Source organism: Patagioenas fasciata, chromosome 3, assembly GCF_037038585.1.
Source record: "Patagioenas fasciata isolate bPatFas1 chromosome 3, bPatFas1.hap1, whole genome shotgun sequence".
In the NCBI taxonomy this organism is placed as follows: Eukaryota; Metazoa; Chordata; class Aves; order Columbiformes; family Columbidae; genus Patagioenas; species Patagioenas fasciata.
The window spans coordinates 119,543,496-119,558,433 of NC_092522.1; the positions used below are offsets into that span (position 1 = coordinate 119,543,496).

The following is a 14,938-nucleotide window of genomic DNA, read 5'->3' on the forward strand; positions in this document are numbered from 1 at the left end:
TTTTCATTCTAAAATAGACATCTAAATAGGTCACACGCATCACATCTAATAAGTTCCGATATCCTGAATGCTGATTTTATTTAACATTTTAGTTTCACATTAGCAGGATTGCCTCCTTACTGTTATCATAGCTGGCAGTATTTTCTTCTTCCAGAGCTGGTATTTACACTTCTGTGATATAAATTGTTCAAAGTTCTTGTCTATGTCAAAACAGTGTTTTCAATGAGTCTGGAGGTACCGGTAACCTCAGTCAAGATGACCTACTTCCCCATGTTTCCAGAGCCCTTATTAGAGAAATCATGTCATCACATGAGGTGCTAAAGCAAAACAATTTCTCAGCAAAAACAAAAGCTTATAACCATATAGTTGATAATATATTATTTAGGGATGCATTTTGGAGATATGGTGACTACACTTGCATTTTTGTCAGACTTTTATAACTGTAATATATAATTACAACACAGTGATTCCTTTTGCCACATGTAAGTACACTTAACACCTTGGAATTTTGCCGGTAGGCCTAAGAATAATTATCCTATAAATGTTTGGTAATTAATGTGCCTAGTCCAAAAATTACATGTAAAAATTTGAAATCAAAGGAGTAATAACACTTAATTCTCTTATGGTTAACCTTCCAGTTATTTGAATGAGTGCTAATTAGATCTAAAAACCATAAGCAGACTTTTACACTAATTATAATGTTGATTATGGTGTAATTACAGTTACAACAGCATAATGAGATTCACTTGTTAACCATTACAGTGCTTCATGTAGTGCACATGAAGCAGCTGTTGTGGGAAATTCCTGTCAAGCTCACCCAAAAGCCTGGGAGATGTTTGCTGCTGCTACCCTGGACCTGGGTCGAGTGCCCAGGGGTCATGGGCAGGAGTTAAACAGGATCATGAAACTACACAGTTAAGGGCATTTTCAGGAAGGACGGGTGTTTGATCATGTCAAAAACATACCCCAAAGTCCTCTCTGTGTCATAGAATCATTTTGGTTGGAAGAGACCCTCAAGATCATGCAGTCCAACCATTAATATCAGGCACTAAACCATGTCCCTGAGAACCTCATCTATTTGTCTTTTAAACCCCTCCAGGGATGGTGGCTCCACCACTTCACTGGGCAGCCTGTTCCAATGCCTGACAACACTTTCTGTGAAGAAATTTTTCCTAATACCCAATCTAAACCTCCCCTGGTGCAACTTGAGGCCATTTCCTCTTGTTCTATCACTTGTTACTTGGGAGAAGAGACCAACACCCTCCATGCTACAACCTCCTTTTGGGTAGTTGTACAGAGTGAGAAGCCTACAAGCCGGAGCTGTGGGGGTCCCCAAATATGAGCAGGAGGTGCAGGGACCAGGACATGAAGGTAGCCAGTTCCTCCAGGTAGTGATGGCCATGAGGAGAAGGTCCCACCCAACCCCTTTGCCTTTGTCTGCTCTCCCACCTGTACCAGCACTCCCTTCCTCCTCACCTTTTAGCTCTGTCAGGTCTTTCTGTCTTCTGCCACCTCTGAGGGCTGTGGTGACCTCTGAGTCACACGAGGAATGCAAGGCGAAGAAGGGAGTATAGGTGATGAGAGTATGTCAACAGCAAGCTGAGGACCATAAAAGTTTCCTTCCACACTCCACCCCAGCGTATCATCACTCTCCTCTCCTCCCTCTACAACCACCACTCTGAGGGACACACTAAGAAATAGTTACGGGACCCAAATATTTTAGGAAAATAAAAGTCAGGGCCCTGAATCAATTAGTTCTCCCACGTAACCCCATTCCCGTTCCTCTGCTCCTGAGCTCTACATGGTGGCACCATGGGTGCTTTTCTCACCTAAAAGTGTTAAGTTTTGGCTTCTGTACGATTTTGTACCACACGCAGGGGTTTTCATAGAGGCAGAGCTTGGCTTTTCTGCACACTCCTTGCACAGTCAATGCACAGGGTGAAGAAATAAGGCTCTTTTTCCCCTCATCTTTCTTACCAATAACAATATCAGGATTTTGAACAGTTAGAAGCAGGGTGCACACCCTTCAGAAAAGAAGGAAAAAAACATTACTATTGCTTAAAGCAATGAAACCAGCTGTAGGATAAGGGAGGGAGCAAACAGAAACACTGAAAACAGGGAAGAGCAGAACTATTTGCTCAGAGCCTGATCCTGCCGTAGGTACCAGCAGCTTTGTCTCCTCCCCTGTGAGTTAACCCCACCCTCTTGTTTTATGCTCTGGGCTATTTTGGGCAGGTGGTGAGAACGGCAGCTCTGACAGATGAGGATACGGTACCAGAGCACGGCTGCACTTGTTGCTCTGAAGAGCTACACGGCCGTAACAGGGACTACTTCTCTGCTGCCTGCTTTTTTTTAAAATAAACCCTATTATTATTTTTTTATTAAGCTGCAAACTTCTTTGCTCTGCTAGTTTCAAGCTTTAGCATTAAAACCAATGTTTTAAAGGCTTTGCGAGAGCTGTTCGGAAGGGAAACCTGCCCACCGTGCAGTTCAAGCCTCATTTTTTGCCGCTTAAAAGTAGGAGATCGCCTGGTGGCTTTGGGGGTGAAAAATGACAGACTCTGTTCCCATGAACGGGGAGGGAAAGGACCCTGAAATCGAGCTCTTTGTGAAGGTAAGCTGTGCTGTGAGCCGGACCCTGCCGCGACTCTGGGATCGGCTCGGCTTCTACTGAATAATCAAACTTTAATTTTCTGGCGCTGAGCGGGAGCGGTGCTTTGACAGCCCGTTATCTCTTGCACACACATCCACTCTGCTTTCTTCTTCACGACATTAGGATTAGATAACATTGCAGAGGGAGTCGCAGAGTTCCTGTATTTTATTGTTATTTCTCTCCTTGTGAGTTTATCCTTTTATTCTTAGCCTGCTACCTGCAATGTGCTGTGTCCTAACTTCGGACTGCCAGGTTTTTCACTAAGAATCCTGGCTTCCTTCTGCATTTTTGGGAAGAAAGCATGAAGAGCTGAAGGGTACCATGGTGTGGTAACTCGGCAGAGGCTGTCAGGTCTTAAATGCTTACAGATTATAAAACAAAAAGGATTGAGATAAACTGGCAATCTTCTGATTATTTCCTGCAATACTTTTTTTTTTCTCTCTAAAAAAGTGAAAACTGAATGAGTTTTTGCTCTCAATTTCTTCAGCCTGAAGCTCATTCTGGTTTAATACAAGAGTAACTGAGAATAGAAACTGATTTAATGAGACTGTAGAAAAATAAGTATATCTGCTATAGGTAGGATTTCAGAATGTTTCAAATTGGGTACCTCTGTTGGTCTTGGGCTATGAAAATCTAAGCATTAAAATCAGTGGTGTGCTTCAAACCACTTACACATATAACTTTATTAATAGCAAACTTCATGCAAACTGTGTCCCAGTGAAGAGCTCAGATTTTTTTGATGTTCAGAGCATGTTTCAAAGCCTCTGTGTATATCGAGGCTGAAATCCACTGTCGCCATATAAAATGCAGGTGTTTGGTCTCTCTGAGCCTAAACCATCCCCATAAATCAATAAGATTATTATTAATATGCAGGAGTTATATCAGACCCTTTGCGAACAGAGGACAGAACTATTGGGAAAGCAAATTCCAGCCCCTCCCTTCTGTCAAGTTGAGGGTGTATAATTGCTTTGTACTCCCTGATGGATATTTTGGGCTGTAAGTTGAAATGTCAACCACATCCATGGTGTGTACACATGGTCTCTTCACGCATCTTCCAAAACCTGTCAGTTCAGGTCCAAGCCTTTCTGACCGAGCCAGCACCAAGGTTTTTTTCCCAACAAATTGATTTTACAAGAATTCCTGGTTCATAACTGCCCCATAGTGCTTAATGTATTGAAAAGGGACCTGCATGGGTCTAGACGTCCTGATAACTTTCCTCTACAAGTTGTTTCTACCAAAGTGAGTTTAATAGGAGATGAATGTGGGCTAAAAAACAGGTTAGTGGGATTTTTTTTGGTGCTCTGTCATCACAAATGTAATTCTGGAATGCAGCCTTTAACTACTGATATGTTTTAGTGCCCACACGATTTTATGGAGGCCGATAGGGATGTTTGTGATATACAGTTCATTGACAGTATCAGCTGTTAAAGTGAAGGTCATTGCCTAGATTAATTGTGTGAAGTTCTGGATGCTGAAGTTACTGGAAGAAATCTGCACTGCATTCAACTGAGCTGTGCCATCACCTGAAGATTTATAACTCCAGAAAGGACATTTTTAGTAATGTGACTTCCTGTATAATGCATGTTACAGAATTGCGTAGAATCTCTCACATAAAACTCATAATTTGCAGAGCTGGAGCGAAGGAATTAATTGGTATCTTCCTTTCTATTTAGGTTGAAAAATCACAATTCTTGATGTTTTGGAAAGGTGCCATTGCTGTAATTAAAAGTCTGAAAAGTTGTATAGTAAAGCATGTAACCAGAATATTAATTTATACAGCTCAGGAGTTGAAAATAAAACATCCAAACAAGAAGTGAGCCAAAAGCTGAAAAATAGGGGCCTGTGATAGAAATATGAAGAGGTGAAAACTTTGCTGGAGCATTTAATTTAAAAGAATAGTATATTAGTAAGAGGAGAAAAATAGGAAAGCAGATGCAGGTGAGAGTCTGCAGAGGAGAAGGCACTTGCTCTCTTTTAAGACTGGAAAGAAGTACAGAAAGGTGGCAACTTCAGGATGAGTATGAGGTGCTGGGGCAAGTGACCAGTCTATATGTACTGATCACACTTGAGGCAAGTTCTAATAACAAGTACATTGGGAAAAATCGGCATTTTATCATTTGATTTTGGTGGAGCTAGTACTTCACTCAAGGAAAAGAGTTCTGCCCTGTGTCGTTGAATGAACACACAGCCAGAAAATGCAGAGACCAGTGAGAAAAATATAGGGCAGTAGATGTGGCCTGAAGAAAACTGTGTCTTCCACAAGCACAAATAAACCAGAAAGGGCTGTTTTCCACCAGCCATAGAGTCTCTAATAAAAGCGGTTTCTGTCTCAGGTTAAAAAAAGAAAGGTGTTACACAATTGCTCTATTTCCCTTTTCCTATTTACTAACCAGGAGAGAAGGAGCCTTAGAAAGACAAGGAGAGGGATGGCTGTAAAGAAAAGAGCTGTGCTGTAACCTAATGCAGGTTCGCTCTCTCCTGCCAGGACAGCAGAGACAGGTTACCCGGTTATCACACCTATTTGTTGTCATCCCCACTCATTTTACTCTTTTTCTATCCGTGCCCTAACCTGGATCTGTGAGTTTTTTTGGTGAATGTGTGTTTGTTCTTGCAAGATACTTATTTGAGATTAACCCCCCAGCTAAAATCTGAGGCAGGACACCAGCAGACAGATGGTGGGATCAGGCAGAGCTGAGGAGCCGTGAGGTCCACCTGTGTGAGCCTTTTATGAACACTGAAACTCTGCAGCAGCATTTCCTTCTCTAAACTTGTTTGAAAAGGATTTGGAAGAACCTGTCAGAAAAACAAAAGGAAAAAGAAAAGTTGGATGTGTAGTAGCACAAGATGCTGGCAGCAGCAGCTTTGGGAAAATGAGCATCGGAAGGTCACGTTTGCTCTGTGCTTAACCCAGCTGGTTTTAACTGTGGTTAATTTTAATTCTTTGTGTACTGGAGTAGCAAAGTGCTTCTGGATAAATGACACCCTGATGTGAGATATATTTAACTTTTTTTTTTTTCTGGCAGTCTTGCACCTGTATACTTGAACATAATAACTAAACTGGAACGGTGCTCTTTTTATGTACAGATTACTAAAATCCATACTGGAGGACCACAGAACTTTTACGGCTTCTTTCTGTTTTCAGTGGAAACAGGTGTTTGGATGTATGTCCCTTGAGTTTCAGAATTAGAGTGATGCCTGATATCCAGAAACTTAATATGAAGGGCAATATATTGTATACTTATAAAACAACCAAAACTTGAGAGTACAACTCTCTATTTGCATTGCTCAGAGTGAGTGCATTCTAGAAAGCAAACAAATCACACAAATGGTCCAAAGAACATTTGATTTTAAAAAATCTTCCTGCTTCAGAAATATAGCAAGTGTTAATCCACGTTTATGACAATCAAAAGATGGTAGTATCATCACAGTAGTAGGAGAATGAGTAGTGAGTTGGCAGACAGTTATTTCTGCAAGGAGTCATTGTGGTATCGAGTGATTGATATTCTGGATGTGTTCATCAGCTCAGATGTGCAAGAGGTTTTTGCTTATAATGCGTGAGGCTTTACTTCACAAAGTGTTCACCTGCAGTCACACCAAACACCCACCCAGAGAAAACATGAAGGTGTTTTCAAATATAAGAAGCAAGAGAGACCTTTCAAAGGCCTTGAGCTTCCACACTCACTGACTCAGGCATCCCTAGAGGTGTTTAAGAGAAGTGTAGATGAGGGGTTTTAGGGACATGGTTTAGTGCCAGTGTTGGGTTAACAGTTGATGATCTTGAGGGTCTTTTACAACCAAAATGATTCTGTGATTCTACGCATTGACCATATTTCCGCCTCAATAAAGGCATAAAGTCATAAAATGCCGCAAAGGCTCTCAGCCTGTTCCTCCCATTAGGAGCTGAGTGTTGTGCATGACCAGGTACAGTGACGGTGTGTTTGGAGCATCTCGGGGGTACAGTACCAGCCAAGGTCAGGTGCAAGGACCAACAGCATTGAAGGATTTGCAGGGTGCCTGGCAGTCATTTCTCATTAGAGGATTATCACAAAGAGAAGAGCTCAGTCCTGGTACACTCATGGAATTTTGGTGCAGTGAACAGGCCAGGAACCTCCTGTGAGCCCTTCGCTATCTCCAATGGTTTCATTTGGGGAAGTTTTAGTGGTCTGTTAGGAGTATGTTTAAAAGCAATGGCAAGATTTGGTACCAGTCTTACTGTCCCTGCAGAAATCAGTCAGTGGGACAGCCTGGCTGCCCAGGACAGAGAAGTCTTAAGTCATCCTGTGGATTTAGCGTGCTCCATCAAAATCCCCGGAGCTGATGCTCTCAGGAGGTCATAGCTGCGCTTCTCTCCTTTGGACAGAATTATCCCACAAATTGTTCCAGGGAGATGCAAGATTTTTATGCACCCTGGGATTTATTTTTGTGCATTTTCTGGATTTTTTTTTTTATTTTGCAGTTGTCTCTGCCAAAGGGTGATTTCAAAGTAACCCTGGTTTGGATTTTGGTGGACTACTGCAGCGTAGCCTTAAAGGAAGGTATCAGTAAAAATGTTACTTGCTCCTAGTACAAACAATCATTCCCTGCCATTAAGGCTTTTGTGGTCTTAAGGTTAGAAAGTCACTCTGATAAGAAAACTGATTTCAGTTTCGGAGTTTCACGGTTATCAAAACCAATAATGACTTTACGAACTGGGAGAGAGAACTCAACAGGAACCTTTTAAACCCATTATAACAATACAGACTCTGTAATTTATTTGATTCATAGAATGCCCTTGAGAAGTATTTTATGATGAGTAGAAATCAAGCAGATTTGGAAGATACAAAGTTCCTTCCCGTTTCTCGAGAAGTGTAGGTATTTTGCTGGCTATTATGAACTCAGCTTTTGGCTTCCATACAGAGTTACTCCTAAGTTCAGCGAAACTTTCTAGGTAAAGAGGAAATAATAAAGAGAGAAAAACACAAGGAAGAATAATGATATGATACTGAAACATCTGGTTCAACCTGTCTGTTGGTCCAAGACTGACAATAACATTCTTTTGGATCCTGGGTTATGTGGTTGGCTAAGGTTTTCACATTTCCCCGTGGGGCCTGAACATGGCAGGCTATTCTGAATCCTTTAGGAGCTGTCGAGCAGATGATGGGCATCACGATTCACGTCTCTTCTAAACTTATTTTGATGAGACAGTGTACGATCAGCAGCCTTAAGCCTCCTCTTCTAGCATGCCAGCATTGTGCATTGGTATTAAGGTTACCCAGTATACAAGGCTTACCAGTAGTCGAGACACCAACAGATATACTGTGAGGAGAATGGTTTTACTGGGTCTGTTTAAACATCTATAAACGTGTTTCATAAGCTCCATGCAGGGGGAGTCAGGTATTTCAGAGTAATTCTGGCTCAGTTCCTATCTTGTTTAGATCTTTCTGAATCAGGAGTGACTGAGTTGAAGCCCATAGAGTTTATAGAATCATAGAATCATTTGGGTTGGAAGAGACCCTCAGGATCCTTGAGTCCAACCATATATATATGTATGTTTATATGTGTATATATAAAATGGGCACAAGAAGAGAGTCAGGTCTCCTAAATTTGAATGACAAATTAACAGTAAGTCCACTACAGAGCCAGCTAAATTGGTGAAAATGCTGCCTGGATTGACAGTTAACTCTCTGGTCTTTTTTATTAATCATTTTCAATAAAATAATAAAAAGAATAGTCAAGGGAAAATCATCCATCTTGGCAAGATCTAATTCTGCTGCGATCTTATATTGGTAAAAGGAAACAATTCAATAAATAAAGAAATAGCTGCCTAGCAAATGTTTTAAAATTACAAGTTGCTTGGTTTCCCTTGTGATGAGGAAACACAATACTTTAAAGAAGCTTTAGCCTGAGTTATGCAACCCAGAGTCTGTAAGTCTGTGTGTCTGTTTTCTCTCTGAGCATTTGCAGATTTTGTTTTGCGTCAAGACAAGTGCCTCATCGGTGGGAATATTAGAGATGGGCTGTGAATATTTTAAGCAGGCCAAATTTATAAAAGTACTTGGCAGGGAAATAATCACTACCCCTGCCACCTTGAGCCCAGTCTGAAATGCTTTTAGGGTTGCTTGGCAAACTGAATCTCAAGTTAAGGGAGGATTTTCAACTGTGTCTCCTTCTGCCCAAGTTCATGACCTAATCATTAGTTTATAGCTAAAGACGAATAACACTTTCCTCTGCCATGGGATGCTTTTTTCCCCTCATATAAATATCTGCAGCTACTTGCTTTTTATTGAACTTGATGGCATCGATATATATGTTAATTGTAACCAAACCATTTGATGAAAATGAAACATATTCAAATGCTTTGTTGAATATGCATAGACTTTATTTCTTTAAATGCCTTTATACATTAGATCCATAATTTGAATGGATAAGGCTTCAGAAACATTCAGGATGGGTCACGTCCAATATGGACTGGCCATAAAAGCCAGTCAGGTTTGTACTGCTGAGTTCTTTGGCAATAGACTTAGTCCAGCTTTAATACATTTGAGATCTTGTTTAAACTCCGCCTACTAACTCCTTCCTTTATTCCAGCTTTTCCGAGCCGCATAGTCCAACCACGTAAATAGGGATTTTAATTCTGCCATGAGTAACTGGTGATATTCATAATTATTATTGCTTGTACTTACAAATAGCCACCGGTATCCTCTGGGTGCTCTATGTTTAGCTGCTATCAGCTCTGTTTCCATCTCTGGTAGCGCTCATCTCATCAGGCTCACAGGTCGTTGTGTCATGATTCAGCGATGGCAGTGAAGCTCCAGTAAGTGTCCCCAGGAAACTTTCATCGGCAATATAAGGCTCTGCTGTGGCTGTTCCAGAACAGCAAATGTCACAGAGATCGTTTGACATAGCATCCCAAAAATATACAGGGATCCTTTCCAAGAGAACCAATAGGAAGTACGTCTGCCTGTGCTCCAAAGCTAAATGTTAGTATATTAGTTCACCTGCCTATGTCAAATATATTTTAATTGAAGGCTATGTAAGTATTGTTTAGGATAACATATTGATCATTACAGCAGCAATATTACTTAGTGCTTGTACGACCCTTAATTCTTCAAAATCTGGCAGATATCAGCAAAATAATGCCAGCAATGCTACAAACAGGTAACACAAAACTATCAGAATATTTCCATTTTGCAGCTAAGAGCTCTGGTAGAACACTTCAAATTAGCCTTTTTTAGTGGAGTAAGATGTTAAAGGGCTATAAGTTTGTGTGTTAGTTATATACACAAATAAAATAAGGCTTCAACTATATTTTCTTTTCCCCCAGGAAAGGCTGACTCAAAGGCATAGGGAGAATCAGCTGGAATGAGAAAGAATTTGGTTTTGTGCATTAGATTCCTACTGTGTTCAAATCTATAAATATTACGTGAACTAGGAAATGAGAGCAGGTACTTAAAGTGCCGTAGCAGGTATTTTGAAAATAGCTTCAAGTGGTTTGCTTGACAGAGTAAAGTTTAACACTGACAAAGTCCAAAATAGATGCTTACTCCTTTTCCTTCCTTTTGTTTGCACTTCTGTACTGCTGACATGCAGTAAATCTCATCTAGATGCAGTAACAGTGATACACGTATGTACATCTGGAGCTAAAATTGAAAAAGATTTGATTTTTATAGGTCTGATGAGCTTTATCAGCATCACGTATTCCTAGCATGATATTTTTATATTAGATTTAAGAGTTGGAAATTATTACAGTGGGACAAAAGTAATTCAAAATACATTCAGCTGTGTTTTGAGGATCCAAAGCCAGTAATTTTATCTAATGATACCTAAGGGTAGAACTTTCTGTAACTGATTACATTTACAGCATGTCATTGCTATTGCTATGCAATTTGATTGCAAGTTCACACATAAAGGTAGAACAGGTCCATAGGGTGTTACCTCTGACTCTGTTAAATTAAATGATTCATTGTCAATGAGTATTATTCTGTCCCTCTCTATAATAATTTCATAACTTATCCTTTAAAATGTTTATGATTTTACTGTTCTATATGTATCCTTTTTAATGGTGGTTTTCACTGACTGAAGTGGATCTTCCATGGTACGACACAGATGCTTCTTTGATTCAGTGACTCTGGTGCACCGCAGAAATTGTGTGGCTGCAATATCGTAAGAGAAACTGAACTCAGAAAAAAGCCTGGGACATGAATCATCTGAGATACTGCCCTGTAACACACCACAGCAAAATTTTGCCATGTTAAAATGGCTCCGAGTGTTGTCAAAATCCAAATCAACATATTTTTGACATTTCATTCAGTCTTTCAGCACTCTGTCTTAATACATAGCAAAATCCACAGCTCCCACCAGGTGGGAAGTCTGATTTTATAAATTTTTATTGATGTATTTTTTCTTTTGTCCAGCTCTAATCCAAATATTAAAAGGTCCTGCTGTGCAAATTCTGCAACTCGTTAAGTTCAGTAATATATGGGTAACCACCCAGGTTCGTGGGAGTCTTTATTGGCTTTTTTGCTCTTCTGCCTCCTTCAGTGACCTCGGGCAAGTTATTCAGGCCCTCCTCACCTTGAAAAAATGCTGATACTAGTCCTTTTCCACCAGCTGTGGACACATTGTGAGGGCAGGGAATATTCTTCACCCTTATTCCCAGCACAGCATCCCAAACACCGCTTAGAATAGAAATCTGTGATGGGATCAGACCTATGAGCTAGAACTGTCTGCTAACAAAGTATATTGAAAATGTTTATTTCGTGAACATAAAAGAAATCAAACCAGAGGAAATTGGACGTTTTTCTGCTCTCGGGTAGGGGCTGTTGGATGCTTTATTAAGCGTCAGGATATGAGCAGAGCTTGTGCAGCCGTGTTAGCACCGTGCTGTGCCCAGCCAGGTAGCGGAGCAATAGGGAGCTTCATTTAAACTGCTTTCTTTTTCAAGTTCTCTGTTTTTCACAAGCATTCAGACTCATAAATTTAAGCCAGTGTCCTAATCTCCATGATTTCTGTGTTGGTCTCCAGGGTACCGTGGTTCACCTTCTGCCTAAGAGGTATTGTAAATCTGGAGCTTGGGTGCTTCTCCAATTCTTTTCCCACATACCTGGTTGCCAAAAGATGTTGAAATATCTCCTTTATATGTATTTCTGACAACTCTGCATAAAACTGAGATAAAGCACTGATGGAGACCTATGTCAGAACTGTTGTGTTGTAATGATTTATTTATGCTTCTTTAGGAAATTAGGAGTTGAACCTATCCCTGCTACAGCTACTTTGGCATAAATGACATTATATTAAGCATGAGGTTGCTGAGATAGTGACAGTTTGCTGTTCTACATCTTCATTCTTGATAGTCACTAATTTTGTGAACAGAACAGATGACAGAAGCCCATGGCATTCACCTGTATGCACTTGATGCAAAAGGTAATAAAAATGTTCAAAGCCTAATATTCAAGGCCAAAGCCAATTTTAATCTACTTTAAGTAAGTTCTACAAAACTTAAATTTCACACATTTAAAACTTGCAAAGATTATATATGATAGCAGTATTTTTTTTCTCTCCTCATGTAAGTCAGGCTGTATAAAAGGCATTTCTTGACAATTTTTGTTGCTTTTCTTGCATTTGTTAGTTTCCTCTGGACTAAGAAAAAACATCATGACTTAATTCTCCATTCACCAGTATTTCATGTGTTAATACCTGTTTGTGACAGTGGGAATGGAGTTCACACACAGAGGAAGTTTGCTTGATTTAGGTATGGTTTTAGTTTCCCTTTCTCTTAACAGTGAAGATGCCAAAGCAGATATGAAAATTTCTAATTTCTGCTGCTAATAAAGCCTAATAATTATAATGTCTGCTGTTTGGAAAAGGGCTAATCACCTCCAAAGAGTGTGTGCTGCTGCAGGCTAGCAGTGGAGTTCGAAGTTTGATGAGTTAATCCATAGAGATCAATGCTCCAGCTCAAAAAAAGCTGGACAGCTAAGCTCAACAACTTGGGGGTTGGACTGGATGACCTTTAAAGATCCCTTCCAATCCAAAGTGTTCTATGATTCAACGATTCAAACTGTCTGCAATTCAGAAAAGAGAGTATAACATGGATTTAAATGTTCAGCACTTGCCTTTTTTTTTTTTTTTTGTTAATAGAAGATCTATAACCTTCCTGGATGCTGATACTTGTTATCATACTTAGACCCCAGTTCTGCGAAGGAGGCTGTGCACGCTGCTCCATGCTTTGGCAGCCGTCTATGAACATGATTCTCTTCACAAAATCCAGTTCCTGAGATAAAAAATACAGAGACTTTTTAAGACAAATCTGAAGCACTTTATGGTCATGGTCAGCACTTTCCAGGTGCAGAAGCTGAGAAGCAGTGGCCTTGTGCCAGGAGGTCATAGAATCATAGAAAGGCTTGGGTTGGAAGGGACCTCCAAAGCTCACCCAGTCCAACCCCTGCCATGAGCAGGGACATCTTCACCCAGATCAGGTTGCTCAGAGCCCCGTCCAGCTTGGCCTGGGATGTCTCCAGGGATGGGGCATCCACCACCTCTCTGAGCAACCTCGACCAGGGTCTCACTACCTTCATTGTAAAAAATTTCTTTCTCTTGTTTAGCCTGAATCTTCCCTCTTTTAGTATAAAACCATCACCCCTTGTCCTATTGCAGCAGGCCCTGCTAAAAAGTCTGTCCCCATCTTTCAAGAACATCCTTCTGGTCCCATGCTCTGTCCTTTAGGCAGAGTTCTCGTGTCCTTTTTTTTTTTGTACAACACTTAGCATGAATGATTCAGTGTTCACGTGCCACACCTGCTTAGTAGTTCACAGTAAATATTCCAATAATAAATATACAAATTACACTAGTCACAACTATGCTTTTAAATTTTTTTTCCTTTGCTGTCAGTAGGGAGGGGGTCAAGGTTTAGTTTATCTTTTTGCTGGCTATCTTAAATGCACACAGAACTGATGTCTGTCATGACATTGGAAAGGATGACATGAAGAATAATTTTAAAGCTTAAAAAATATGTAAGATTGCCATCCTTAAGGCAGTCTTTCTAATTTAAGTAAAAAGTCCAAATGTCACTTGATTGTAATAATAAATGTATCTGTAGGGGGATTTTTAGCATAGTGGTAACAAGTACAACAAGGCATACTAATAGTTAAGGTCAGATATAGTCCAGTTGGAAATAAGCTTAATAATAACTGTAAAAGTGATTAACCATTGGAATGAACCACCAAGGAAGTTGTGGCCTTTCTTCTTCTGGTTCAGATCAAGACTAGATGTGCTGTAAGGACACACATATAGTTAGAGTCAATAAAGGAAAGAACAAGCCATAAAATCTACAAACCTGGAAGGCACTGCAAGGGGGGATGTCTTGGCAAGCCAGAGCAGGGCTTGGCTCAGGCACGGAAGGAATCTTTGATTTCCATGTCTCTGAAAGACAGCACAAACTGGGTTGAAGCTGACTTGATATAAATGATGGTCAGAGACTGCTTGTGTGTCTTCAAATATCTCTCAGTGTCCTGGGTGTGATAATGGGATGTGATTAGTTTGGATGGAGGTTAAATAGAAATGCTTATCTTTGGATGTACAAAGACCAGACTTGCGAAGAGTCTCCAAAGCAGATGCTGGCTTGGCCAGGGCTCTGAGTGATGGGCGAGACCGGTCAGACCTTGAGGGAGAGGAAAGAAGAGGGAAATGGGCAAATATGAGAGCTGAATTCCTTTTCTGCCTGTCACTGCCTAAGTCATGGCACATCCCCGTGCCTTGGCTGCTTTTCCTATGAAACATTTGCACTGACGTTCATTTTAATATCCGTGTAGCCTGGTAGCTTGTCCAGCTAAAATGATAGAATCATAGAGTAGTTTGGGTTTGAAGGGACCTTCAAAGCTCATCCAGTGCCACCCCTGCCATGAGCAGGGACATCTTCACCCAGATCAGGTTGCTCAGAGCCCTGTCCAGCCTGGCCTGGGATGTCTCCAGGGATGGGGCATCCACCACCTCTCTGCCCAACCTGGGCCAGTGTTTCACCACCCTCAATGTACAAAATTTCTTCCTCATGTCTGTCCTGAATCTAGAATAGCACTTCTTTTCTCTTTACATAGATCAATTACTGTAAAAGCTACTCAAGCATTGTGGTTTAACTCCTCATAAAATGCTGAATTTATTCTCAGGCGGGGCGGGTACTTCTCTATATCCCTTGTCAAGCTTGTCCTCCCCATGACATTTTAACACCCTAATAAATATCCTGAACCTTGCCACGCATTTGACTACTGTTGTTTTGGGTGCTGGTGCGTGTCTGTACCTGTGTATTGTCCG

General features: G+C 40.7%; 1 protein-coding gene across 2 annotated transcripts in view; it reads left to right on the forward strand.

Annotated features, from left to right (window-relative positions):
- CLIC5 (chloride intracellular channel 5) overlaps positions 1–14,938 on the forward strand; it is an 84,750-nt gene that overhangs the window by 23,696 nt on the left and 46,116 nt on the right. The window contains exon 1 of one of the 2 annotated variants that reach the window (XM_065835811.2): positions 2,253–2,614. The exons of the other annotated variant lie outside the window; for it this stretch is intronic. Within the exon in view, the coding sequence (XP_065691883.1) occupies positions 2,552–2,614 (63 nt within the window). The 5' untranslated portion in view covers positions 2,253–2,551. Of the gene's footprint in view, positions 1–2,252; positions 2,615–14,938 lie in introns of those variants that run through there. 2 annotated transcript variants of the gene reach the window in all.